Source organism: Amblyomma maculatum, chromosome 1, assembly GCF_055883805.1.
Source record: "Amblyomma maculatum isolate TAMU_Amacu chromosome 1, ASM5588380v1, whole genome shotgun sequence".
NCBI classification, from domain to species: Eukaryota; Metazoa; Arthropoda; class Arachnida; order Ixodida; family Ixodidae; genus Amblyomma; species Amblyomma maculatum.
The window spans coordinates 113,369,021-113,396,829 of NC_139344.1; the positions used below are offsets into that span (position 1 = coordinate 113,369,021).

At 47.1% G+C, this 27,809-nt stretch overlaps 1 protein-coding gene across 1 annotated transcript; it reads right to left on the reverse strand.

Annotated features, from left to right (window-relative positions):
- Positions 1-3,079: 3,079 nt before the first annotated feature.
- On the reverse strand, positions 3,080-27,492 carry LOC146203523 (solute carrier family 25 member 35-like). Its single transcript, XM_084585714.1, has 4 exons — positions 27,409-27,492; positions 27,133-27,303; positions 7,119-7,433; positions 3,080-3,526 (listed from the first exon to the last, which is right to left on the reverse strand). The coding sequence occupies exons 1-4, from the start codon at positions 27,472-27,474 to the stop codon at positions 3,146-3,148; spliced, it is 933 nt and encodes a 310-aa protein (XP_084441840.1). The 5' UTR covers positions 27,475-27,492; the 3' UTR covers positions 3,080-3,145.
- Between the last annotated feature and the right edge of the window lie 317 nt (positions 27,493-27,809).

Sequence of the window (27,809 nt, forward strand, 5' to 3'; positions counted from 1 at the left end):
CTCCTGCTCCGTTATCACCGCGTAATTTAACTGCAACTATGCAAGCGCCGAAATCGTGCAGGTACGTACGCTGCGCAAACTACATATGATCTATATAGCTGTGCGCTAAGCATGAGTCAGTTTCTGTGGTAATAACACCCGTGTGCAACGCTCTGCGTCACAGAAGGTGAAAGACGCTTATGTGCTTAGGAGGCCGCCCGTGCAAGGTGTGTATAGTATACAGCAAACGAAGCGTATTCCACTGTCCTTTCCACAGGCTCAACTACGGACCCGTGCTTAAAAACTTGGGAGGCCAAATTTATTCAAAAACGATTAAGCAGCGTCATCATCACGTTCCTAATTGCACATATGAAATGACAATACGAAAGAAGGGTTGAAATCTGGGTCAGTTGGTACATTGTCTTAGAGAATAATAACCAGCCAAGGGACGAGGACGAAGAAAGACGATGTACACACGGTAGCTGGACTAACAACTGTCCGTTAGTAGACAGTTGTTAGTCCAGCTACCGTGTGTACATCGTCTTTTTTCGTCCTCGCCCCTTGGCTGGTTATTATTCTCTAAGACAATACGAAAAAAATACAATATTGTAGAATGCCAGTCAGCTGTCCATACTCGTGGTTGATAAAATAACTTCCAAGGCGGCACAGTCTTGCGAACACAGGCGGCACAGTCAGGCTACACGTGCCGTCGATGCCGAAAATTATCGATAAAAGAGAGTGAAAGCAATCACTCCTGCCAGCTTGTCGCCAACGCCAAGACAGAGCTGGTGGCGAACGCTTACGTATCCCCTCGCCCTTCTTTTTTGCCGTCTTCGCTGCGAATGGCCCCCAAAGCGGAGAACGAACGCGGTACGTGGCGGCCGCAAACAGCCTCTCTGTGGGCAGCAGCGACAGTCCCATTAACGTCGCCTTTGGTTTGCCATCCTGCAATCGAACGTGAAAGCGCAAAAAAAGACGAGGACTATGGCAAAAGACACACGAGCGCTCGTGTGTCTGTCCTTGGTCCGCGTCCTTCTTAAGCTTTCATGATAAATACGTTAAACCAACTCGCCCAAACGTGGGCTGCCCAAGTCGAATGCAAGCAAGGTGGGCGGTTCAGTTAATTAAAGAGGGCGCTGTTGCGGCCTAGTTATTAACTCTGCTAAGGAACGACGGTTGTTAAAACAACGGCCGTCCTTCTCAGCATCTGATGGCATGACCAGATTCAGAGAATGGTAACGCATGAGGCTCGTCGTCAGGCCGTTGATTGAGTCTCTCGCGAGACAATGTTGCCGCCTGTATAAAGTGCAGGCTGGTCGCCGTCTTGTACACCAAAGCTTTCTATCAGTCGTCATGCCGAGAAACTGCTTGCATGCAGAACTTATACGTGCGCTTTAGCCAGGAATGGCGGTCGAGATACAGGGCAGAGTGCCCTTTTGGACTGCCTTGAACGTTTGCGCTTTCCCTGTACTTCTGCGTTAAAGATGTTCATGCCATCGTATTTATGTGAGAAATGCGAGGGAGCCAAGCGACTTCTCATTTCACGGCTCAGCAATCGGCTTATTTTCCTCCTTCAAAAAGCTGTCAATTTACTTTGGGAGATCAAACAGTCTTTAGCACTTTTCCGTGGTTCAGTATTTTTCCTCTTGTAACGAAGAGCTGAACTGACTGTGGCTGATTAGTGACTGAGCCCCCTTGAACAGAGGAAGGCGCTGCGTGATGCTTCGTGATGTAAGGCTTGATGTAAGCAACTCCTTCAAGCATCGAAATGGTGTCCGCTGCTGTAGTGGACCTTTTATCGGGACGATGTCCAGTAGTACTTTTGTTACGTTGGTATCTTTGTCTACGCCCTAATAAGAAGGTACAGCCGCCTTGAGTTTTAACAATATAGCGCCAGCGTCGAACAAACTAGCCCAAACTGCTGGCCAGCACCTTACAACGGCGATTAATGTGGAACACGGCGAGAGTTCGCGCACGCGCGCGGAGAGCGTCTTCTGCTACGCTGTTCCGATCACAAATACGCACCATGCCACAACATCTGTTCGCGAAAACCAGAAGGGCAGTAGGGCAGATGCGCTGTTATTTTTTTTCCTGGGAGGCCGCGGGCGAAGCCCAGCTAAGATAAGAAAAAAAAAATCTAAAGAAAGGAAATGCGGAAGCACGTGGAAAGCATTGCATGGAGTGCGAACCTTCTGATTTGAGTATCATAAATGAGGCCGGAAAACAACAAAAGAGGCGCCAAGCAAAGCACATGTGCCATAGTGCCCGCCGCGTTTTTCTTTCTATAAACCGATATTGATGGCAGGGTGTGTGTATTCGCGATCGGAACAGCGTAGCAGACGACGTTCCACAATCTTGTGCGTGAGCGAACTCTCGCCGTGTTACAAGCTTATCGCCGTTGTAAGGCGCTGACCAGCAGTATGGTCGACGCCCGCGCTATCTTGTTAAAAATCAGGGCGGCGGTACACTGGCCGTTATCTGTAATCTCGGTACTTCTGTCAACTGGACGAGAAGAGGCTTCGGATTTTAATGTATTGGGTATTAAGCTTTTCATTTCTAATTCTTTTTTTTTTTTTTCAGGACTGATAGCGCGTGTGCCTTCAAGCAAGTAGTTTTCTCATATAACTCACTGTTGAAAGGCTTTGTAGATTTTCCGGTTGTTTTGCAGTGGTTTTGTAGATATTTTAGTCCCATTATCTCTCCTAGGTTCAAAAATAAAAGTATGCAAACGTTAAAAAATCACCAGACATATTCCATACACATATTTTCGCCGCGCCCTCATATGAGGTCTACGCATGTGACCAAAGGATTATGCTGGGTTGTGATGTGCTAAATGTGCAAGAAGACAACTGCTGGATTCGAAGCCTAGCGCAGGCTGAGCAGAGCAGGACCCATCTTTCGGCGCCCCGCTGCTTTCCTTCTCACCAGTGAAAACTGCCATAACAGCTGTGCCATCGACACGTATACTTAGTGCAGCCGTTTTAACAGACATGCGTTCGAGCTGGTGTCCAACGAGCGAAGCGATAGACAGTAAAGTAATCTATTACGCACGCAGCCGGTACATGCAAGCAAAAACAGCTGCACTTGCGTCTTCGTCTTATATTGCTATTTAATATGGCAGGGTGCAGTGCACTGGGACGCAGGCGACTGAGTAAAAGCAGAGAGCTCAGTCGTCGCCCGTCTGGTAGATGATCTCGATGACGAGCTCCCGTCGCTCCTTGGACGCGAGCCGCAGCCACTTGAGCTGGTCCCAGGAGAGCAGCGTGATGGATGAGTTGGTAATGGAGTAGTAGAAGGCAATGAGCATGCCTCGACTGTAGCCCATGATGCCCTCCATGGCGTAAATCTTGCGCAAGCAGTCCAGCACGCTGGAGTAGTAGACACCGCGGCCGCTCTTGTCCACCGGCTGCAAGTACATGCGTGTCTTGATCACGTCCAGCGTGGCGACGGCTGGCGCAGCTGCGATGCTCGAGTAGACGGCCGCCAAGACGGACGTGACCAAGTGGTGCATGTCCTCGCCCATGTACTGAGACAGCTTGCGCTTTGCCTGCGCGAAAGCGGCCGTACACCGTTCAGGACGCACCGAGTATCACGTAAGTACTATAGTATGATATAAATGAAAAAAAAAAAAAAAACAATTGGTAACCGTGGCGCAGCCCGTGAAACCGAGTGTCACGTGGTACTATAGTATGATATAAATGGGGAAAAAAGAACAATTGGTAACCGTGGCCATCCGGGGCGGCTGGTAATATTCCGCGTACGTACAAATGCAGCAGTAAATAAAATCGGCGCTTGAATGTTCCACTGTATCAAACGAGCCAATGAAATCAAAATCTTTGAGCTTATAGCCTAATTGCATTTGATGGTTAAGCTGTCGCAAAAATTAAAAGGTGCACTACTTTTTGTTACGGTCTTGCGAAGGAATTCAGTGTGATGCTCATTGCACTCTTGAGACGAATGTAGCCAGTCGTGGTTCGCGCCTTGAACCAGGCGTTTCTATGACGGGCATGCGCCTCTCGTAAATTACAAATAGGAACTAGCCCCCAAAATATATTTTCGGTAAGGGCGACCTCTTTTAGAGCGTCTTTCTTTCCCCCAAAACTAACTTAAACCAAAAGTATGAATAATCGCGTAATGAAAAGGCGGCGTTATAAAGACGTTATCGCTACAACTCTTAAGGCGAAGCCCTTAAGCGGCCTCCTAATTCAAACCGTCAAATAATGTACAATCTTTAGAAATCATGCAAAATCATGTTTAACCAGAGACTTCGCTCCTATAAATAGGTTAATTTGCATTTTTAAGCATCTATAATGTTTGGTTTGGTTTTTTGTTTTTGTGGGTCTTAACGTCCCAAAGCGACTCAGGCTATGAGAGACGCCGTAGTGGAGGACTCCGGAAACTTCGACCACCTGAGGTTTTTTAAGGTGCACTGACATCGCACAGCACACGGGCGCCTTGCTTTTCGCCTCCATCGAATAGCGGCCGCCGAGGCCGGGATTCGATCCCGCATCCTTGGAACAGTAGTCGAGCGCCCTAACCACTGCGCCACCCCGACTTTTTTTTTTCTTTATTGCATGAATTGGTACAAATACATAAGTAAATGATCGTGGTTGCAATGCCCCTTGGCTTACAACCGTGTCTAATGGACTTTCATTACCACAAGTTCGCCCATCAGACTTAAGACCTCCTCCGCAGCGTCTTGCTGCTTCAAAATTTCTTTTAGTTTATACACTTGTTCAACAAAATAGTCACATACAGATCGTGCATCGACATCACAGTGTCTATAAGCCATCCTACTCCTCCAAATACTGTGAAGGCCCAATAGCCATGATGAGGTCATACTGAAAATCATCATTAACAGTTCTGTTTAGGTAAGCTACATGTCAACGCAGCGAAACGCATTACTTTAATGCAGGGCGATTTCTGCTAGCATGCAAGTTCTTGCTACAACATAATTTAATGTCATCATTTTAATTGGTGTTCTAAAAAGCAAGATACCGGAAGAGGTCCGGTTCAATGTAAAATAATTATAAAAATGTTTGGAACAAATGTGCATACTAATAACATTTTCCTTAATTTACAGAACGCCTTTGATTCTGTTAACGACAAAAATTTGTTTTTTAACCTATAGATATAGGACTCAAAAAGCAGTTTCAAACCTCATTAAAGCAGGTTCTTATTAAAATATCAGTTCATAAACTTGAATGAAGCTCCCTCCGGAGAATCAAAAGCTAAATCTTTGGGTTCCACACGCTGTTATATCGTGCATTTCAAGGAACCCGGTCACTAAATTTATAAAATAGTTGTTTTGAGGTATACGAATGATTTCTTAACAGCAGTGTTGATGGACATAAACAGGTGAATAAGGTCAGCTAGTAAATTGGTAACTAGTTTATGGTTGTTAACTTTCGAACAATTACAGTTAGGCGCCCGTAATTAGAGATTTGTAGCCGGCCATTGGTAATAGTCTCAAGAATTCAGAAACCCAGATAGTCCTCAGCGCTGCGGCTAAGGAATTTTGACTACTCGAGTCAGATGTGCGCTTTCGGAAAGCTCGTTACATGTGCGAACTTAAAGAGGAGCACCCAACAACGCATGCCTCTTCGTGTCGCTTGCATCACGTGGTGTTTTCTGTACCACACGCACTGCGGTTTTCGTTTACCTAATCACCAAAATATTGCACTGATCTTGCGTTACCATTTAATCCCTTTAAATTGCAACCTATATATAGAGTGCTCTTTATCACGCCAGAATACTTTATACATATAGGAACCTCATGCGCATGCAATCAGCCTTAGGAAAAAAGGAAATTAGGTTTATTCATTGTTTTACGTGTTTCAAAACGCTTATAACGTTTTTCACACCAATGTGTTATTACGGGTTTGATGGCAGGTTTTTTTTTTTTTTTCCGTATAAGTTGCTTAATCTATAGACTGTATTGTGTGCTCGTATATGCATTGTGCTTTACGTCTCATGTTTGAATTCTTAACAAGAGCGTTTTGTGTGAGTGTATATATTCTAGTTTTTCCTGGTATGAATTTCATATGCATGTGGGATACGAGGCCTCATCAGACTTGATGATTTCTGCCCGGTATTCCACTTTCGTTTCAAAGAAAATTTACTGACCTGAACTGAACACGAGCAAAAAGAGGATCGAAAGAACCTTAAACACGTCATGTCAGTGGCTGCTTTAAGGCTGATAGGTTCGAAGGAATTACCGCCGAGAGTTATGCGAAAGAAGAGGAGGCGGGCAGTGTGGCGCTTTATTGTTACTATAGAGGCCTTGTGTGCAAATGATTGTGCCGAGTATTGGGTTTCAATAGTGTGCAAAAATTGTACTTAACGCGCGCAAATACAATGATGCTTGGGAATGCGAAGCAAAAATAACCGCGAAATGCACGCACATAACCAAACAATAAACTAGCTTGCAACAAGTGGGGAGCTGCCCATTTGTGCTGCCAAGCCCTATGCATCATCGAAACAGCGCATCAAAGACCAAAAGGCATTTCAAAAACATCGCTCAACGCTTCTGCAAATCAATGCGCTGATTAAACAGTCAATCAGTGAAAACAAAGGGGAAGGCGACAAACAGCAGCAGGCAAAAAACAACAATGGTGTATGAATTGCAGCCCGTGGGTATTGGCCGTATTAGCGCAAGTCATGGACATGGCATGCGCTGCAGCCGTACTATTTCCGGTCACTATAGAAATGAGGAACGGGATCATGTCGAAGGCGATACGCAGAAGCTCAGTGAGGAAAGGATAGGCGCAGTAGTTTACCTATTCTCGGTGGGTACTGCAACAAGCCCGGGAAATCTGGACAAAAGGATTCTCGTTTGCACAGATGCCACTATAAGCCGTGCGGCGCCGATCACTATAAGATCCGCGGGAATCATGTTCGGCGCATGAAGTCGATTTTCTTGGGCCATCAGATATAGTTGTGAGCGCAAGGGGCAGTTTACGGCTTACATTTTGCATCGAGGAATAAGAATAGACCATGACAATCGCCATTGCCATGTTCGAGCAGAATCTCATTACCATGCGTGAACTCTTGAACTTTCAGAATGACCTCTAATGTACTCATAGGCGTGAATCGGGACGCTGCTGCATGCATCATTGTAGGCGAGCAGAGACGCGCACCTGCACGTAGGCTCCCATCTGAATGGCGGAGCCGATGGACAAGCGGAGGACGTTGGCCTGCGCGGCACGCCACAGGCCTCGTCGCAGTCCGTGCGCCCGGTAGATGGCGCGAAACGCTTCGAAGCTGGACCGGTAGTGGTGCTGGTAGCCCACAGCGATCTGAGGCGAGGCGCGCGTCTGTAGTTGGCACTTGACCAGCTGCAGCGGGCTGCCCAAGAAAGCGCCTATGCCGCCGCAAAGGGCGCCCGAGATGGCGCTCAGTTTCACGCTGGGCTCCAGGTCCTCGTCCAATGTCAAGCCGCAGTCCTCGATCACCTGTGGCCGTGCGCTCTTGTCAGTGACGGAAAACTCCGTCACTGCGCTCAATGCGCAGGCATCCGTTTGGCAGACATCAGTGCATGACTTTGTATCCATTCGGCATGTTCGTCCGTCCCCAAGGTAAAGGGGGGGGGGGGGGGGGGGGAGTGGAACAGACATTGGATGCCCGTAAGGCAAATGATAATCGTGCACCTGCTTGCGCTGAGAGGAGATGACGCGAGTGCATCTGTTAACAAAAAAAAAAAAAATAGATAAGCGCGACACGCCTGCACGTAATCTCAGCGGAGGAAAAACTTCGGAGCAACGTAGAGATTCTGACAAAAGTAAACGACGCATGATGTCGTAAGGTTTTTCGCGCTTTCGCTAATTTAAACTCGCAGCTGTGGTACGTTCTGGCGGGTATCAGACGCATTTTCGTAGACAAATAATATCGGCCTCCAATAAAGAAGGCGAAACTGCAGTTAGAACATATTAGTGTGCTCCATTCGCTTATGTCCACACCCGTACCTGAGCTGGAAAACCGGGAATTCACGCAAGCGCCATCTCCTCAAAAGCCGTTGGAGATCACCGAACGTCTATAAACAATGTTTAACCCAGACGTTTTAGCTTGCAGCGGCATGATACCCCTCGCACTGCGCTACGCGCATGGCGCCAAGCCTTGTGGAGTGCGGCTTCAGTGCGCGTGGCTCATCACGTGCCTAACTAATGGTGTATTCCAAACGGCGACCGGAGGAAAGCCCTGAACCCACGAATGAGCACATAATCTGTCATCATCTCAAAAGGACTGATGGTTTAAATCCAAACTACCCATCGAAGTACACGTTTCGGTCCACGGAGCAAGGAAACGCACTCGGGACCGCTGATTGAAATACGCCATATTTCGTATATGGCCGTACGCACAGCTAGCGATCAGCTGGTGCGATTGTGTCGTTGGACATCGGGATCAGTTAGCTCGCTAGTGCCGGTCATGCACTCGCGCATTTCTGCCACATTCCAAGAGAACAGGTGCAATATAAGTAGCTTATTTTATGTATTTTTCCGCCCATTGTCACAGGTTCAAGATAGCACTCCTTTTCTTACTGCCAAGATCAGCTGGATGATAAGCAAAAAAAAAAAAGAACAAGAAAACTAAAGTAATATTATACCGGTTCAGCTTTATAAATTCTGCGTTTGATTCGAGGGCCTTATAGGGCTCTCTCTCTTCCAGAACGCTACAAGTTTTTTTTTTTTTTTCTCATATATCGGTCGCATTCACATGCTGTCGTACGTATAATACGCGTCGTATACACGGAGAGTAGTTAAGCCAGCTCTTGAATTGAGAAAAGGAGGCTTCATGGCGAAACGAATAAAAGGCGCCGAAATCACGAGTGGATGAGCGCTGTAAAACCCACTCTTCTCCGCGTACAGAGCCGGTTTAACCATCCCCCGTGTTCCCTTCAGGTATATGACGCATAAGTGCGCTCCGCGGTTTGCTTAGATGAAGTGCTTGGTCGCCCGTGGCAGCAACTGTGGAAATATGACAAAGACTTCTCGCTAAGTACTGCAGCAAATGGCGTTGAGGATAAACGCGGCTTCTAACTAGAGACGTTTGGCCATTAATGCTTGCTAGCGCTGGTTGCTACGTCCGGGCTGGAAATTTAATTTCCCAGGCACGCAAATGCTAAGAATTGTAGCTGGCAACACAACTCTTCTTACGTATGGCACAACCACGTGTAGGGTTTAATGTCCCAAAGCAACTTAGGCTATGGAGAGAGGAGTGGGAGTAACAATGGCTCTATTCAAATTCGGTTTCATTTTCATTCTTTGCCCACTCCGCTTTTCAAGCCCGTGCACGTTATCTGCAGGCTCTGCCAGTAGGCGCGGCCAGCGCTAGGTATAATTGTAATTAGTGCGGTATATGGCATAAACAAAGGAAATGAATAAAATTGACGTGGAACCATTTGACATTTATTTTTGTTTTTTTAGCCTTTTTTGATTGGCACATCTGTTGATCCATTCGCAGAGAGCGAAAATAAAAGAATGGAATGCGACCGAAAACAAAAGGTTGTCTAACACCAGGTCAGCGGCCGTATTTCGTACCGATTGCGCTCTCGATTCTCTCACCCCTCTCGCTGCAGGCTGTGACGTAAGGGCTGACAGCCACCAAAGAATTGTCAGTCGCCGAATATAGCAAAGAACAAATGTAATGAATCCCGACAAGGATTAATTGTTACAGGATGCGCCCCAATGCAGGTTTAAAATAAGAATTATATTCATTATATTCTACCCCTTTGCGCCAAATGGCAGAACCCGGGGACAGCGAAAGCGCAGTATCGCTTGCGTCAAAGACGATGGTTAAAAAAATAATAATGATAATAAAGATACGAAATATAAGCGCTATCTCAAACCCGGAAAAAGATGTTGCCTTCTAGCAGTGCTGCGACTACTATCGAGGAAACTTGGGGAGAAATTTTGTAATACGTGCAAGCACGGCGTTTGGCTCCTGATAATACACCATTGCGCTGATCAAGCAATTCACAACGAATCTAGAGGTACTCCGGGCCATTTTTGAACGAATCAGTCAGCTGGTGGTGTTTACAGCACGCGCTGTTTAGGCTAGAGAGGCTGCAACTGCCCTCGGCGCGTCCATGTCAAGGATCCTCATATCGCCAGGTCGTATATGTGCATCCGTTACTTTGACTTCGGCTGAACGCGAAATTTGGCAGCCACATCTGGCTAACAATATGAACCCAGTTATGGTTGCAATGGCTTCCTGCAGCGTTAAGAATATAGTCGACCTTTACCGCGATTCCACATGTGTGTGGCACTGACGGACACGGGCTCTTTCTGCTTGCTCAATGTAGCATGCCCTTACCGATTTCCCAGGCCGAGCTATAGAACTAAACATAAACGACGTCCCCGAAAAAAAAAATATATATATGCATACAGGGCTGCTCAGATTCTCTTGACTGAGCACCTCGGCCCAAAAACAAGGGTCGTTCGTGCGAAAACTTCTCACGTCCGTCGAGAGTCCACGCGACTAACGAATCGGACGAGCGCGACGTGCCCGCGTATACGCACGGGGCGCTCGAGCAGAGCAGCCTACATGTACGCGCGCGAACGTCAGTGCACTATGCTGTTCAGGATCTACACGGAGCTATTCCTATACGCCAACCATTCGGAGAAGAAACTGCTGACCGCGCTCTCCGAACGCCGCTGTTTCGGGCGTGCCTTAGGCATGATACATAACCGAGAGAGGCTGCTTACTTAAAGTTACGGTCTTGAATGCCGAGCTATTAAAACATTGACAAAGAACGCAAACGTGGGCTAAACAGACAATGCTCTTAGATCCCGAGTTCAAAAGAATTGCGCTAGGAAGGCGGGCACGAAGTACACAGGCAAACTTAACTGAAAAAGTGCGAGACATCTGTACCTCGACGTAGAGGAAGGGAGAATAAACTTTATTGAGAAACAGGTATTCAGAGTTGCTCGGCGATCAAATGAGTCAGGTCCTCATTTCATAAATTCATTGGCCAGCTGCTTCACGAATCTGGTCGATGAGCTTTAGCAACATTGTTTTCCGCTTAAGTGCGAGTAATGTTTTAGATCTCGAGCTGAATTGGTGCAGTATAATATCACGCGGCGTGTATGTCCGATATACCACGCCGGCTGCAGCTGTTTGGTGCATGAAACATTAACGGAAAAAATATTTATCAGTTCCCCGCTCTGGAAGTGTTCGTCTCGACAAAACGAAACTTGTGACGATTGCCGGCCACTGCAACTAGCAGCGTCTCCAAGCAGTTAAGAAAGAAGTTATTCTCATCAGTCTTTCCTCACAGAGCCATCACAAGGACAATAGGGAGCAGCGCGCCAATCAACTCCTAAAAGGAGAGGCCTGCCTTCCAGAGTTTCATGCGCAGAGCATGGCATCCGAGCATAAGATAAACACAGACTGTTCACCTATGCATGTGACTAGGTTTTAGAGCTTGGCCCGCACTTTTATAGTCTGTTTACAGAGAGTAGTTCCCACTCTCCATAACAGGTGGCGCCACTAGGACGGCCGTCATTGCTGGCCTTCGGAACGCGCCGGCGCGCAGTGCGGACTGCTGCTGTGTATCTTGTGTAAGAATGCCGGCTGACTTAAATACCGCTGCTTTAATACAGATGTCATCTGTATTGCTGAAGTATTCTGCGTAGAAGTAGAGCTAATGACCATGTTGCTTATTAGGGGAAGAACAGACGATGCTTTATAGTATAAAGTATATAGTATATATGAACTCGTTATACACCTCCGAAAAAAACGGTGGCCTAGGCCGTGCACCTTAATTATGTAGTTCATATTCCTTTCTGGGACAAGAAAGCGCCTGTGAATTGTACAGAAAGGCTATACCTCACGCACCAGATCATTTTAGCACCGAAAGTAGCTATGGGAATGCGAGAACGACACTGACGTTTTCTGAGGTGTTGTATATTGCGTCTTTGCACTGCTGCCGCGTTATTTTCGTAGGGCGTTAAGACGTATCTTGATGTGGCTATTAATGTCTATGCATTTATAAGAATTGATTGTACAGAGAAGGAAAGTTAGTGTAGGCGTGTCATTGAATCTGCTTACTTTAATTAGGTACAGTCGTGAGCAGCCTTGTCTAGAGCGCGCCGACAGAGCTCCGCGGTAAGGCTCCTCCGTTAGGCTCTGGATTTGAGTTTTGCGTCCCATGCGCATGCGCGGCCAAAATAAAGCAGTGCCTGGTCATGGGTTCCCGGCCTCATTTTCACTCAGTGATTGCGCTTCATGCCGCCAGGTACGCGCTTAATGATATGTAACAGCGGCCTGAAAACCAACGCGTTTCGTGCGAATCACGAAGTGGCTAGGCAAGTGCAATGTGATATCGGGTGATCGCTCGGTTCAAAAGCAATTGCAAGTGATAGCGGATTATCGCGCGCTTCAAACACCCTAGCAAATAGTGCGAGAATAGGGCCTAGTTGGCTGTTTGGTGTCTGTTTTCGTCCTGTCCGTATAAGGTTACGACCACGCACCATGCGTTGCAGTCGTCTCGTTTGATGGCGTGCTTTTGGGCCGGGTTATAAGCTTTAAGGGACATAGCATTTGACATCTTTACAGATATAGGTGCTGAATACCTCGACGATAAAGTACAGGAGCGATGAGTGGTGCGTATGCAGGAACGCGCATTAATCCGCTATCAGACGTGCTTGCTTGCCTGGCCGTCTTGTTGCAGTCGAGAAACAAGGCGTCATCGCGACGCTCTGGCGACCGTCACAACCTCACAAATTAGGGTGCCTCGATGCGGAGAGCGGGCGCGAATCGAGGCACCCTAGCACAAATGCAAGCAATGCGATCCTAGCGACAAGAAAGGTACTCACAAGGCAGGGGTTGGATGAGGAAGTGATGAGCAGGCATCCTTCTCATTTGCCGCGCATGCGCACAGGACGCATAGCTCAAACCCAGAGCCTAACGTTAGATGTCGCTGACTTGCTCTGCAGAGCCCCGTCGGCGCGCTCTAGACAAGGCTGCTCATGACTGTACTGTTCCCAAGGTTATGCGGGATCGAATCCCGGCCACGGCGGCTGCTTTTCGATGCAGCCGTAAACCCAGACGCCCGTGTGCTGTGCGATGTTAGTGCACGTTAATGAACCCCGGAGGTTGGGAATTTCCGCAGTCCTCCACTCATAGCCTGAGAAGCTTTGGGACGTTGAACCCCACAAACCGAACTAAACTATAATTAGACAAGCACTGCTGCAATACATGTAATGACTGCTGCTTTTATGAAACTAAATGCACGGACCAATGATGAAATTTACTATGACAAGATGTTTATATCCCCGTTTACTTGGGCTGCCTACTATTGGTTCTAAATTCCGGTGCAGTTTCCAGTCATTTTCGTCCGAGCGCAGCTGTGAAAGCCACTGAGTGCATGATGCGGCCTTCAAGCAGCGTAATAGTCTTTTGAAGTCAGGACGTTTACAGGAGGTAAAATTATACCTTATCAATTGTCGAAGATTACACGCGCGTCCATATTGAGCAGTAGATACTGTGCACAATGTTAAATGGCGAAGATTCATAATGCGTCTCGGACAGCACGGTCTGAACGCGCGTTCGCCCTTTGTGCAAGAAGGTGAAAAATAAAAAGTTTGAGGGGATAATCAATTTGTAATCTCTTTAGTTGTGCAGAAAATATAATGCTTTACACAAAGAGCGCTAAAGAGGGAATTGATTTAAAAAAAAAAAAAAAAAAAAAAAAAAAAAAACGAGTCGACGACCGACGAGTTTGTCGCAACGTTCTAGCCAATGCGGATAGTTGGGAGGACGCAATAAATGAACTACTATGTGGGTAAATTAAACATTTTCTAGCATCTATTTTTCACATGAAGTTTTTCGGCTGTCTACAAGCTCGTTGCCCTCAGCGATAGCGGGTACGCGACCGGGGTGGTGCAGTGGTTACGGTGCTCGACTACGGCTCCCAAGGTTGCGGGATCGAATCCCGGCCTCGGCGGCAGCTTTTCCATGGAGGTGAGAAGCAAGATGCCCGTGTGCTATGAGATGTCACTGTACGTTAAAGAACCCCAGGTGGTCGAAATTTCCGGAGTCCTCCACTACGGCGTCTCTCATAGCCTGAGTTGCTTTGGCACGTTAAACCCGACAAACCAAACCACAAACCATAGCGGGTACGCCGCACCATGGAGCCGAGAATATGCTGCAGTGTACTACAGTGTACTAGAATATTCCAGTACACTGTAGCCGAGTACCAGCGCGCCGGGAGCCGTCAAACCAGAAGGCCCGAAGGCCGGCGATGGCGGAAGGGTCACACGATCAAGTATGGCAGCACCCATGCGCTCGCGCTGTGTAGCTTCCATTGTAGTGCAAGCCACTCACTCGTAACGCAGAGTACAGCCCGCATACGTGCGGGCGAGTGCGCCTTCTTCCCCTCGGCGTGTGCCAGTCGGTCGGCGCGGAAAATCGTGACCTGTCGGACGCTCATTCTAAAACTGGTTGCGGCCTCGCCGCCCCGAAAGACTGATACAAGACGCCTTCGCGTGTCGACGCTTGCCCAAACTTTCTATGTCTGTTGGTCCAACGAATATCACGAGGGCTCTGAAAGGCCCGCTCTTGTGGCCACAGGACCATACAGGCGCCTATTTCGGCTCCACTTCCCCTGTCCCAGGATAAACAGAGGCAACAACAACGATAAGAGACTCGCTTTCTCTAGTATATTGTGCACGGGACCACCACATTATTTATTAACCGTACACAATGTTATGGACATTGTGCACAAGGCTAAAGCGCAAAGTGTTCTTGAGGTTGATATACAAGCGCTTCGATCTTCGAAAGTACTGGGCACTTCTCTTTAGCTGATTCTACGGCGATTAAGATCGAGAAAGTGTCAAGAGTTGTGGTACAATCGGTTGCGAAACCTGGCTGCTATGCCTGGCGAGCAACATGTCATGCCACAGCACTAATATCCGAGTTTTAAAAAGCGAAGTTACGGATGCGCACGGGAGATGTTGAGTGAAACTGCTTCGTAATTTAATTTCCACCGAATATTCCCACAGAGGCCGGCATATTCTACTGCGAGTCTTATTTTTCTTCGTTAAACTCACCTGGATAACTTGGGTAACCCATTCAGCGAGATATGCAGATGCGCTACTCGTGGTCGTGTACGCATTTCATTTATTTTAATAAGACAGCGTGGTAAACCCTTACAAAAAAGCTTAATGAGTTTCTGAATAAATGGTAATTACATTCCTCATCATGCACATTAACATTTCTATACATTTTCTTTATGCATTTTTGATGAGTTTCACAAGAAAGTTGGCCACCGTGTTTCTGGTTGGTACCTAATGTCTGCATTTCTTGTGTGTTGTTCATGAGTGTTGACCAATGAGCACTTTTGGATAAAAAGTAAAAGCTAAAACGTAGCGAAGCACCTCAACTACATTAAAAAAAGCTAAAAATTAAAAAAAAAATAAAACTAAGCGAAAAAAAAAACTGCACCTCTGGCGCGATTCCAACTCGGTACCTCTTACTCCGTAGCTTTCTACGCTAACCACTCGGCCTGTACACTTCGAAACATGCTGCGAAACATTATGTCCCAATCTTATGAATGCAGTCCAGACATAAGAAGCAAATACGTTACCGACATTACCAGTTCCCCGAGTGGCCGACAATGGTATGAACCAAAGTCGGCCACTCGGGGAACTGGTAATGTCGGTAACGTATTTGCTTCTTATGTCTGGACTGCATTCATAAGATTGGGACATAATGTTTCGCAGCATGTTTCGAAGTGTACAGGCCATTGCGGCTGCTCTAACAATTACAACTTCTTGACCATTAGAACTTGCATCTAATGTTCTAGATACCTATGCGCACTATTTTGTCCACTGCAGTCATTTTAACATGTCGGGTTTGGCATCGCTGGCAAATTTATCAGCGCTGGCTCTTCGGTGGTTGCTACCTTGGGCGTAATTTTCGCTGAACACGGAGCTGTAGCACGAACCTTTAAGGAAAAAAAGTGTGAGCAAGCTTCAATACCGGCAAGCGCAGCAGCGCCAAAACTATTTTACTGGTAACTAAATCTTATTTGTATCTAAACATTTCGGGAAGCGTTGCGATGACTGAGGGCTCGGCTAATCTATACGCAGAGCAAGAAGGAGCTCGAAAGCTTAAGAAACACGCAAAATATCATGCATTATAAAGAAGGCATTGCTTCTCGTGCCCTTGTCGCGCACATGCTCCCAGGACGGTCCAGTTCCGAGTCAACGCACGGCTCGGGTTACGTCCGCGCGTCGTCGTCGGCGCAGGCCGGGGTACCCCTGCTGGTCTCTCCAAAACGGCCTGCTCGCAGGTGCAAGGAGGCATTGGAAATGGAGCGGCCTTGCGTCCGTTAGCTTGGAGGCGGTGTGGCAGTGCGTCGGTTCGCGTACACAACAATATCCTTGCCCGTAACACCCTCAAGCATATTGTCCAACCACAGCACCCATTCGCTTGGCAAGAAGTGATTTGCAATGGCACAAACACCCAAGACGCAGGGTGTAAGCGTGTTTTGAATGAAACAAATGTCCAAAAAGTTGTTTTTGTTTTTACAGTGCATGCTAAACAGAAATGAAAACATAGTAAAGAATATACATTCGCTTAGTGATGTATAATTTCCCTCATTTGAGAAAGTCAATGTATTTCCACATTAGCTCCCATACAAAAATACTGTTTTGTTTTCCAAGTACAAAACTTCTTGCGTAATCTCAAATGAAAGTCTGTTGCGGATCTCATGTTAAAACACATAAAAATTGTTTCTTAGGCAACATCCTACATATGCTAATCAGAAATGAAAACATAGGGCTCTGAAAGTGTGCAGTTAACAAAGAAATAATATATATTCACTTAGTGATGTATACATTTCCTCATTTGATAAAGTCAATGTATTTCCACATTAGATCCTACCCAAAAATACTGTTGCGTTTTCCAAGCACAAAACTTCATGTGTGATCTCAAAGGAAAGTCTGCTGCGGATATGATGTTAAAACACATCTAATCTTGAATCTCCTTTGAGTGGTTGATGACTCATCAAAAACACATTACGTGGGTAACAGGAATTCAATATCCATTTTTGTAAGGGAAGGTCCCGCTCTGCAGAAACTCCCGCATCGGCGCAGGTGACTTGGCTGTGCAATGACTAGTCGTCTGGTTGAGCGTCATCACGAGACCACGTGACATGGCAGGGTTGAGAGGCGCTGCCAACTAGATCAGTTCCCTGAGATGGAAATCGAGCCTAGGACCCTCAGATCCCGTGTCGGACGCCGCTACCCCTAGGTCACACAGGTAGATTCATGGTTAAAGCGGGAGTTTTATATCGCGGGTGTCCCAGCTAACTTCCAATCTTTCAATCTTTACTTATCATTCTTCCACGATGTATAAAAAAATACCAGGACAAGAACAAAAAAGCTGCGACAAGCACCTTGACGAGGTTCTCGCCCTTTTTTCATTCGGCAGCGCGGATTTTTGTGCAGACAGTGAACACACATTTCAACACACACGGACATATGCTGTACACTTTACAACAACAGTAAAGAAAACATTGTCATACAAAAATATCTCAAATAAATACTAACATATTCGAAAGCAAACTCAACAGAAAGCCATACGAACAAGACATTGTTAATATTATCAATTACATCGAAATGTATACACAGTTATTTTAAACAGGTTACTTTCTTCAATAGTTCCATGCTGCAAAAGAAGATGACTTTATTCAAAGAACACAATTCATGTCTCGAGATCATCGTTCGACATCAGATATTCCCTCAAATAGTTTCTAGTCATAATTGCAAGATTTACATTTTTCCTTTCCAGGGTATTGAACAAACATGGCGCACGGTATTGCAACCTATTAAACCCATTATTAGTGCGACAAAATGGCAATTGCCACACTTTATGTATGGCAGTTGCACTGCTGTTCGGAGATTGCACATCCGAATAAAATACTTTCTGCTATGTTTTTAAATTGCTTTTGTATTTTACCAACAGGTTAAAAGTATAGAAGTGTGTGACAGGAAGCAAATTGAATGCCTGAAACAAATCCCGTGTGTGAGCATCGAAGGGCACGTTTGAAATATGGCGAACAGCTGTGTGTGTGTGTGTGTGTGTGTGTGTGTGTGTGTGTGTGTGTGTGTGTGTGTGTGTGTGTGTGTGTGTGTGTGTGTGTGTGTGTGTGTGTGTGTGTGTGTGTGTGTGTGTGTGTGTGTGTGTGTGTGTGTGTGTGTGTGTGTGTGTGTGTGTGTGTGTGTGTGTGTGTGTGTGTGTGTGTGTGTGTGTGTGTGTGTGTGTGTGTGTGTGTGTGTGTGTGTGTGTGTGTGTGTGTGTGTGTGTGTGTGTGTGTGTGTGTGTGTGTGTGTGTGTGTGTGTGTGTGTGTGTGTGTGTGTGTGTGTGTGTGTGTGTGTGTGTGTGTGTGTGTGTGTGTGTGTGTGTGTGTGTGTGTGTGTGTGTGTGTGTGTGTGTGTGTGTGTGTGTGTGTGTGTGTGTGTGTGTGTGTGTGTGTGTGTGTGTGTGTGTGTGTGTGTGTGTGTGTGTGTGTGTGTGTGTGTGTGTGTGTGTGTGTGTGTGTGTGTGTGTGTGTGTGTGTGTGTGTGTGTGTGTGTGTGTGTGTGTGTGTGTGTGTGTGTGTGTGTGTGTGTGTGTGTGTGTGTGTGTGTGTGTGTGTGTGTGTGTGTGTGTGTGTGTGTGTGTGTGTGTGTGTGTGTGTGTGTGTGTGTGTGTGTGTGTGTGTGTGTGTGTGTGTGTGTGTGTGTGTGTGTGTGTGTGTGTGTGTGTGTGTGTGTGTGTGTGTGTGTGTGTGTGTGTGTGTGTGTGTGTGTGTGTGTGTGTGTGTGTGTGTGTGTGTGTGTGTGTGTGTGTGTGTGTGTGTGTGTGTGTGTGTGTGTGTGTGTGTGTGTGTGTGTGTGTGTGTGTGTGTGTGTGTGTGTGTGTGTGTGTGTGTGTGTGTGTGTGTGTGTGTGTGTGTGTGTGTGTGTGTGTGTGTGTGTGTGTGTGTGTGTGTGTGTGTGTGTGTGTGTGTGTGTGTGTGTGTGTGTGTGTGTGTGTGTGTGTGTGTGTGTGTGTGTGTGTGTGTGTGTGTGTGTGTGTGTGTGTGTGTGTGTGTGTGTGTGTGTGTGTGTGTGTGTGTGTGTGTGTGTGTGTGTGTGTGTGTGTGTGTGTGTGTGTGTGTGTGTGTGTGTGTGTGTGTGTGTGTGTGTGTGTGTGTGTGTGTGTGTTAAATAAGAAAAAAACACGAAATCATCTGCAGCTGTGGCTCGATGGCCTCATCGTCTCGTTTCAGGGGCAGGCTTACATGTTGGCGATGGTTGGAGCGAGCTCGCCGCGCTCGCAGAAAATTGCATTCTACCTTGCACCGTCACGTGCGCTGGCTGGCTGACACGGACGAAGAAACCATCGCAGACATATCGGCCTACCGCTGGAACGAGTCCGGAAAGACACAACCGCAGCTGATTTCTTCCACACAAACCACGGCTGAGAGCACCACGATCGTGGCGCACGAATGAACTAGTCACGTGATTTTATTTGTATTTCGCGGGCTTTTTTTAGCTCGAAAAGAAAGATACACGTGAAACTTTATCGCAAATAATGGAACGAGGTTTCTAAATATATTCTCCAACTTTTTAATTCCCATTTATGATCTGAAGTCAATATTTGGCAAATTAGAAATTTATTTGTGTGCTGCGAATGCTGTGACACCTTGCGTCACATGAGTGCGTCTCCTGTGATCTGCACGTGTATCGTAGCGACATTTCTAATCAGTTATCAATGAACCGGCGGGTTTCCATTGAGATGTTTGTTGACCTCCATCTTTCGCTTCAGCAATGCTCTCGTTTTTAGCCGTTGTATAGGCTTGGCTTCTGAGCGGGCGATAGAGCAGCCCCATGCAGCCACTGCTCCGTGGTACGTGCCTGGCTCCAGAGAAATGTGTGTCCGAATGCGTGAACACGCCCGTACTCACGAGAGTCTCGTTCAATCGTGCATTGTTTGCACAGGGCGTGCACATAAACGTGTTGAAGGCTTTGAGAAAAACTGGCACACACTGCCGAAGCGTCATTCGTGAGGTATTGTTAGCATGTCGCTGAATGCAAACTAGCTATAATCGATTATTCCACGTTCAAGCTGCAGAATACAAAAAGAACGTGTCAAAAGGGACCTCCAATGCCGCAGCTTGTGTGTTGTGTTAGGTTTTCCGTCACATACGTAGCTGAGGCTATCATCGCGGAAAACAATGTGCGAAAAAAACCTAGCCTAATTATACAAAATAAATTTTGTTTTCAGCGTTTTGGTTTTGGAAGCACGTGAAATCTCAGGATGTAGTGGAATTGCTCATGATCACGCGAGCTGCGTCGGCACCAACTTGCGCACCATATCAGCCACGCGTACAAACGAGTGTTCGCAAGCGGAGGATTTTAGACAGCGCTTCATAGTCGGCAGTGCTATGATAGGGGCCAGTTGGCTCTGCATGTGGGTTCTCAGCGCGCTACGATACACTAACAATCATACACACGTACAATTGTTCGTCTTGTCTGTTTCTTTACGTTTGTACAATCGTTAATACATCGTAGCGCGCTGAGAACCAGCTTCATAGTTCCTTACTTTTCGAATTTCGCGCGCTTTCTTCCCAGCATGCACAGCTTTTTCCATTTTCAAGCCCGAAGCGTAGTTCAAGTTTCTTTTAAGGCCAAGGCTAGCTTACAAAGTTTACTTTTCTTTTTTATGTGTTTTTTTTTTCTCTCTCTCTTTTTGTCGCTACTGGCAAGCTTCTAGCCCAACCACTCAAATAGCGACCGCCTTCACTGACGCGAAGGCCTCGTAATCTCCTCCACTCTTGCTCCACTGGGCACTGGCGGCCTTGCGGCAGTGCAGAATAAACCTGAGCGTAACGCGGGCACAGCTGGAGATGCTAAAAAAAGAGCAAGTTTGTACTGCTGCTACACTGTTCGGAGCCTCCTCGATACGATGACAAGACAGGTTGATTGAGAAAAGGTTGGCGAGTCTGTTCTCGACTTAATTGTATTACGTGCTTGTCTACGCGGAGTTGTCTGTTGCATGCAGGGCGGGTAGTTTCGCTGCTGAACGCTCCTTCGCGCGTGGGCGCTGGTGTGTGCGGCAACGATCGGCATTGCCGCATCGCTCGTTCCCGCGTTCCTGCCGCTGCAGGCTCTGATGGTGCAGTGTCGCCACGTTCGTGGGAAGCGTGTCACGCCCTCATCTTAAGACAGCGGTTCTTACGCTGCAACCAATTTCGTGGGCTGCGTGTACACACGTGCCAGCGGCCGTTGAACCGGCGCCGCTACCGTGCGGGAGCGCACGTGCATGCGCTATCGATGTGACGCGCGATTAAATGGCTTAATGAAGCACGTTCGCTCGACGGTGGCGCGTATGAAAAATGTTTCTTCCCCCCCCCCCCCCCCCCTCGCTCCACGGCGCGGAATTTGATCGCCTAAAATGTGAGTACGGGGGTGCAATGCACGCAGTAATTAACAATCCCGGAGTATATTTTTCAAGCCAGCAGAACATTTTTCTGACAATGGATACACAACTGTGGGATAGTTGAAGGGCTTAAAATTTATAATGCGCTTGGCAATGTTTAGTTACGTTTTGTTCCTGCTCTCGGGGGAAGCGGCGCAGCGAAGCGCGCGCAGGTCAGAACCAACTGCGGGCGTACGGGTTATTAGCTGCAAGTCATTAAAGGTATGCAGAAGGCTTCATGTCTGGTTATCCTTTCCCCTAATTTGAAACGAGGCGAAGTACGCTTTGGCGAATTGGAAGAGCTTTAAAGATTAACTGATGAAGAAAATATAGATTTCCAAAGCAGGAAATGAGGGGATGAAATGCAAAGAACTGCAGAAGAAATCACCGCCCGTTGCTCGCTTGTTATGAGCTCACACCAATCCTCGCCACTTTCTGTAGTACGTCCGTTCTTCCATCTTAGCGCCGTTTTAAAGCGAATACGTGAGCCCACTGACGTCTCTGCGACATAGCGGGCATTTCAGCACATTCAGAATGCACGTTGCAGAAAATAGCGATTCCAAACATTAACATGCAAGACTGTACACTTAATATTTGGTTACCTGTAACTGCGTGCAAAACTAATCGTATACCCTGAACATAATGAAAAAATGTCAGTATTGAATCTATTTCTTCTGTCATTAACTTATTCTATTCGTACTACAACGCACCCATACACATTGAACACAATGTTTGTTAAAAAGCTGCGATTTCTCAAGCGCCGATTTTACCCCGATGATAAATGTTGAATACTACATGCTTATGCGTCACTAACACTAGCTTCTTCACAATTTGCGTCTGTTATATGGCCTCCTCGCCTCGCAAGCCTCGTCAATATGCTCTAGTATACAGGTCCAAAAGAAAGCGGTACAAATAAATCAGTTCAGTTCAGGCGTTCTGTCGTGTCCGACTCTTCGTGACCCTATGGACCATGTCACGCCACGCTTTCCGGTCTCTCACTATCTTCTTAACATCACATAGCTTCATCTGCAATGTCTCGAGAATGTCATCTAACCATCGCGTTCGCTGCCTACCCCTTCTCCGGCGACCCTCAACCTTTCCCAACATCAAATCTTTCTCCAGCGACTCCTCTCTTCTCATCAGATGACCAAAGTAGCTGAGCTTTAACTTTAGAATTTGACCCTCCAATGAGCAGTCAGGGTTTATGGTCGACAATATCGACTGATTTGATCTTCTGGCAGTCCAAGGAACTCCTAAGAGTCTTCGCCAGCACCCCAATTCAAACGCGTCAATTCTTCGGCGGTCAGCCTTTTTCACAGTCCAACTCTCGCATCCATACATCACAACTGGAAAGACCATAGCACGGGTTATACGGATCTTGGTTGGCAGACTAATGTCTCTACTCTTTTTAGTAGGCGGTCAAGGCTAACCATGGCTCTCTTTCCCAGAAGCAGGCGTCTCCTAATTTCATGGCTGCAGTCTCCTTCCGAGGTAGTCTTGACGCCCAAGAACAGAAAATCTGTCACAGCTTCCACTTCTTGTCCATTGATGCTCCAGGACTTGATAGGGCAAGACGCCATGATCTTCGTCTTTTTAATGTTCAGTTTAAGCCCAAACTTCTCACTCCCTTCTTGTACGCGCATCAGAAGTCTCTTGAGTTCCACTTCACTTTCTGCCATTAAAGTGGTATCATCCGCATATCTAAGGTTGTTGATACGTTTTCCAGCAATCTTCACTCCAGCTGAAGACTCGTCCAGACCGGCCTTCCTCATGATGCACTCTGCATATAGGTTAAATAGGCGGGGCGACAGTATGCAGCCTTGTCTCACCCCTTTCTCAATCGGAAACCAATCAGTAAGACCATGCCCAGTTCTGACTGTGGCCTATTGTCCTTCATACAGGTTCCTGAGGAGACAGATGAGGTGAATTGGAACTCCCATCTCTTGGAGAGCTTGCCACAATCTGCTGTGATCTACGCAGTCAAACGCTTTCGCATAATCAATAAAGCAGAAGTAAATGGGTTTCTGGAACTCTCTTGCTTTTTCCATGATCCAGCGAAGGTTGGCTATTTGGTCTCTAGTTCCTCTGCCCTTGCGAAACCCAGCTTGCACGTCCGGAAGCTCCCGATCCACATACTGCTGCAGCCTACCTTGCAGGATTTTTAACATCACCTTGCTAGCATGCGAAATAAGCGCGATCGTGCGGTAGTTGGAACAATCTTTGGCACTGCCTTTCTTTGGAATGGGGATGTAAACTGACCTCCTCCAATCCTGTGGCTACTGCAGGGTTGTCCAAATTGTTTGACATAATGTATGCAGTGTGTTAACAGCGTCGTGGTTGAGGTTTTGAAGCAACTCAGCTGGAATACCATCAATTCCGCTAGCTTTGTTCTTAGCAAGGCTGGCTAAGGCCCATTCAACTTCACTCTTCAGGATGCCCGGCTCGAGATCAGTAATCACAACCGTCCTATGTTGGGTTTGCACATCCGGGTCCTTCTTAAATTTATCAAATTATCGCCTCGACTACAAGAGACCGTGAGAAAAGCTCATGCGGCATTTTTGTTTTTCGTTAATATAAAACGTTGGTTGGTTTTTATTCTACAAAACTCTGGCTATGCTAATGTTGGTCAGGAAGCTAAAGGCTCATTTCATGTCGAGATAATTGCATTTTAATATTTTCCCATCACTTGATTTAAACTTGTGACGTCTACATTCAAACATGCAGCAGTTTTGAAGTGTATTGCAATATATACTGTAGCCTCTGTGATCCGTAGTTAAAAAACTGTGTCGACGCACGGCAGTTTGCTCGCGAAATCGGCCGGGTGGAGGCGACCCCTGATTTTCATCCCCACTCCTTCCTTTTATTTTTTTGACCTTGTCTGCCTTAGAGAGCCTCCGCTTCAATGAAAGTAGCGTCTTAGTCGATACAACGCATTAATCTATTAACCAATTAATCCCCGGTGTCCTTCTCGGCGGTCGCCATTCGCCATGCTCGCGGCTGTAATTTTTCCACACATATTATCACATTCCTGTCAATTTCCCAGCATAAACATTATCATGACCAAGTAGCCTCGCAATAACCACGAATTAAAAGGCGGATTTAGCGTCGACAAACAAATGTATTACGACTCGCCATTGAGCACACAAATGTCATTAAACAGCTTTAAGAAAAGACCCGGTTTTATACACGACGCATAAAGTTTACCAGTTCAGATCGGAACGTTAACGTTAATTGAATCATTAACTCTCATTTTAAAAATAATTTTATATTTATAAAAAAACTGTAATTTCCTGCCGCTGTCTGATAACTGTGCTACGCTTGTATTTTTGCCCCGCCGCGGTGCAGTGGTTACGGCGCCCGAATACTGTTCACAAGAATACGGGATCGGATCCCGGCCTCGGCGGTCGCTTTTCCGTGGAGGCGAAAAGCAAGGCGCCCGTGTGCTGTGCGATGTCAGTGCACATTAAGGAACCCCAGGTGGCCGAAATTTCCGGAGTCCTCCACTACGGCATCTCTCATAGCCTGAGTCGCTTTGGGACGTTAAACCCCACAAACCAAACCGAACACTTGAATTTTCGCTGGACCAGTGTTAGTTCTGGACATTTAACTTCGATGCAACATTTTTTTTTTGCTCAGTTACTACACCATTGCCTGTTAATTTTGGTCAAATCATCATCATCAGCCCGATTATACCCACTGCAGGGCGAAGGCCTCTCCCATATTTCTCCACTTAACCCGGTTCTGTGCTAGCTGCATCCACTTGACCCCTGCGAACTTCTTAATCGCATCTGCCCACCTAACTTTCTGCCGCCTCCTGCTACGCTTTCCTTCCCTTCAAATACATCTGTTCATTTTCTTGCAGTATTGCCACTAGCGCCTCAGCGACTGTTCGTGCCTCCATTACTGCCCAAACTGATAACTCCACTCGCGTTCAAATATGTGTGTCAGCATTCTCGAAATATTTTGTTCTTTGTGTTTTTCGTTTGGGATTGTACATGAATCTATTCGCCTTCCCTTCTGGGATAATGACAGTTGTACTTTGCCTCACAGTTTTCCAGCTTGCACTGAAATGGCTGCTACAGCTGGAGCTGGCGAATCACGCGCCGAATCATCTCGCACGTGACGGCTGTTCGCTTTTGCCGTCGCCCAACGTCGATGGCTGAAGTTCTGACCAGTAACACGCTATTGTAGGGGTAGTAGCATCGAGAATAAGGGCCCTGGTTTGCACATGCCGAATCTGGCTTCCCCTTCAGCGCCAGCAAACTGCTGAGAGGTAGTCTTCGAGGCCCATTATATAACTGTATAATAATAAATAAGAGACACATGCACAGCCAGCAGCGTTAGTTCCTCAATTGCGTTTCATATGCTCGTTCGAACAGTGGTGATCAGTGATTCGCCACTTTGATACATGGTGACAGTCCATTTTCGGTAGGAACGAAAGAGCCGCGCAAAAAATGCGCCACCATCCGAGAACATTTATTTGTGGGAAAACGCGCGAGATTCTTGACCGATACTTGATACAGTCTGCTTACAGTAAAGCATTTCGTGTAATTACTGGCGGTCCTTCACTGCATGTTTAGCCATCTCCTCAGGGCCCTTGACCACACGCGACCGTACAGAGCGCATAATCTTTAGAGCCCCAACATCCCGCCTGTTCAAGATGATGTCGTCATACTTGAAATTGAACGCGGGGGCTTTAGTTTTGTTGCAAGACAAATAGCATAAAATGGTTCGTCTGTAATCTGGAATCTCAACCAATGGCTAGTGATGAATGCATCTTTTCTTTTTTTTTTTTACTTATTTAAAGCAACCCCCTTAGAGGCCCACTGTCCACCCTCCGGTCGAAAATATTTTCTTCCCCGGTGACTGTGAGACTTCGCCCCTAGAACGCAAGGCCGCAAAATGTTTTTGAAAAGAGTAACTAATAACGCAGTTACAGCCACCGCAATCACCCGATTCTGTCATGCTTCTCTCCTTCCGTTCCCTCTCAAAGGTTTTTCACTCTCCTGCCCGAGGTCGTCTAGCCTCCTCAATACAAATTCCCCTTCCTCCTCCGCGTTTGGCGGGAGGTGGGGCGTGGCTCTCCGCGAGCGGGAAAAAAAAAAACGTTCGAGGGAGCGCGCGCCGCTGGATTCAGTCTGGCCGTGGCGAGGGAAAAGCGCGCTGCGAGCGGTAGACACCCATCCTTCTCCCGTCAGTCAGCGAGACGGACCAATGGACATCGTTCGCGGTACGTACGTCATTGCTGTGGCCCGTCGGGCCAGCGCAGGAAACGGGGAAGCTGGCTTCCCGGAGGAGAGCATGAGAGAGCTTTGAATTGTATTTTCGATGCTTTGCGGCGCGCGTGTCACTGTAGCATTTGCACAGACTATATCCGGTACGTGATCGAAACACTGGGCTCCTTTGCTTAAAAGAGCCTTCCCTGGACAGTGGCCCTTTAAACAACAACCCTAGAATATACACTATTCATCAATGTGTGTTGTATTTTGCACATAGAACGCCGACGCGGCAGATTACTGCAGCCGTGTTCTGGGAGAACTCAAAGCGGCACAAGATCGTGTTACAAATCATGCCGGCACAGATACACCCAGCAAAATAGCCAGCAGTATTTTGCTCCCTTGTTTTCTTAAGTAACGATACAAGGCAGAGACAGAAACACTACACAAGGCAAAACGGCTTTCATAACTGAGATTACGGCTAACCTGGAAAAACCCTAGGCGCAGTCCGTGCGTGACTTGGCGGTAGACGATACTGGGCGCAAGTCCCCGGTAGACGCTCCAGGGCCCATCGGTATGCGCCATCATGCGCAGCGACTGAATCGTGCTCTTGTACATCACCACGTAGTAGCCCCGTCGCATGAGCTCACCCTGAACCTGCGCGGCCGTTTCGAGAGTGTCGCTCGGTCCGGAGAAGCTGCCTCAACGCATGCACACGGAGCGACGCACTCGCTTTCTTGAGGCCAGTGCTGGTGTGAATACCTGCAAGCGCGTCCGGGTGATGTCGAACGGGTGCATGATGAGTGTCGCCACGGTGGGTCCGACCATGCCCTCGAACACGTCGCGCAGGCCGACCAAATATGGTTTTGTTGCGGCCGGAACGACCATGCTGCGGCCTTTTGACGTGTTTTCTTTTTCTTCCTGTTCCGCGAGACGGCACGGCGGCATTCACCACACTTGTTCTCTCTTTTCTCTTCTTTGGACGTAAGTACAGTGGCGCTTTACTTCGCAAAATTTTTGTCGAATAATGGCTCAAGCAACTGCAAGAACGAACTTAGCGAATCAGCTTAAGTTGGTTTAATTTTTGCTAACGATGTGAACGGTCATGTCGGGTCAAGTATGTGTCCTCCTTTCTGTCGGATAGCGAACGTCAGCATGTAAGA

Coding starts and splice junctions, on each gene's coding strand:
- LOC146203523 (XM_084585714.1), bottom strand. CDS start 27,474: ATGGTCGGACCCACCGTGGCGACACTCATCATGCACCCGTTCGACATC. Junction 7,434..27,132: donor TGCGCCTAGGGTTTTTCCAG/GTTAGCCGTAAT, acceptor GCACGGCCACAG/GTGATCGAGGACTGCGGCTT. Junction 3,527..7,118: donor AGATGGGAGCCTACGTGCAG/GTGCGCGTCTCT, acceptor GCTTTCGCGCAG/GCAAAGCGCAAGCTGTCTCA.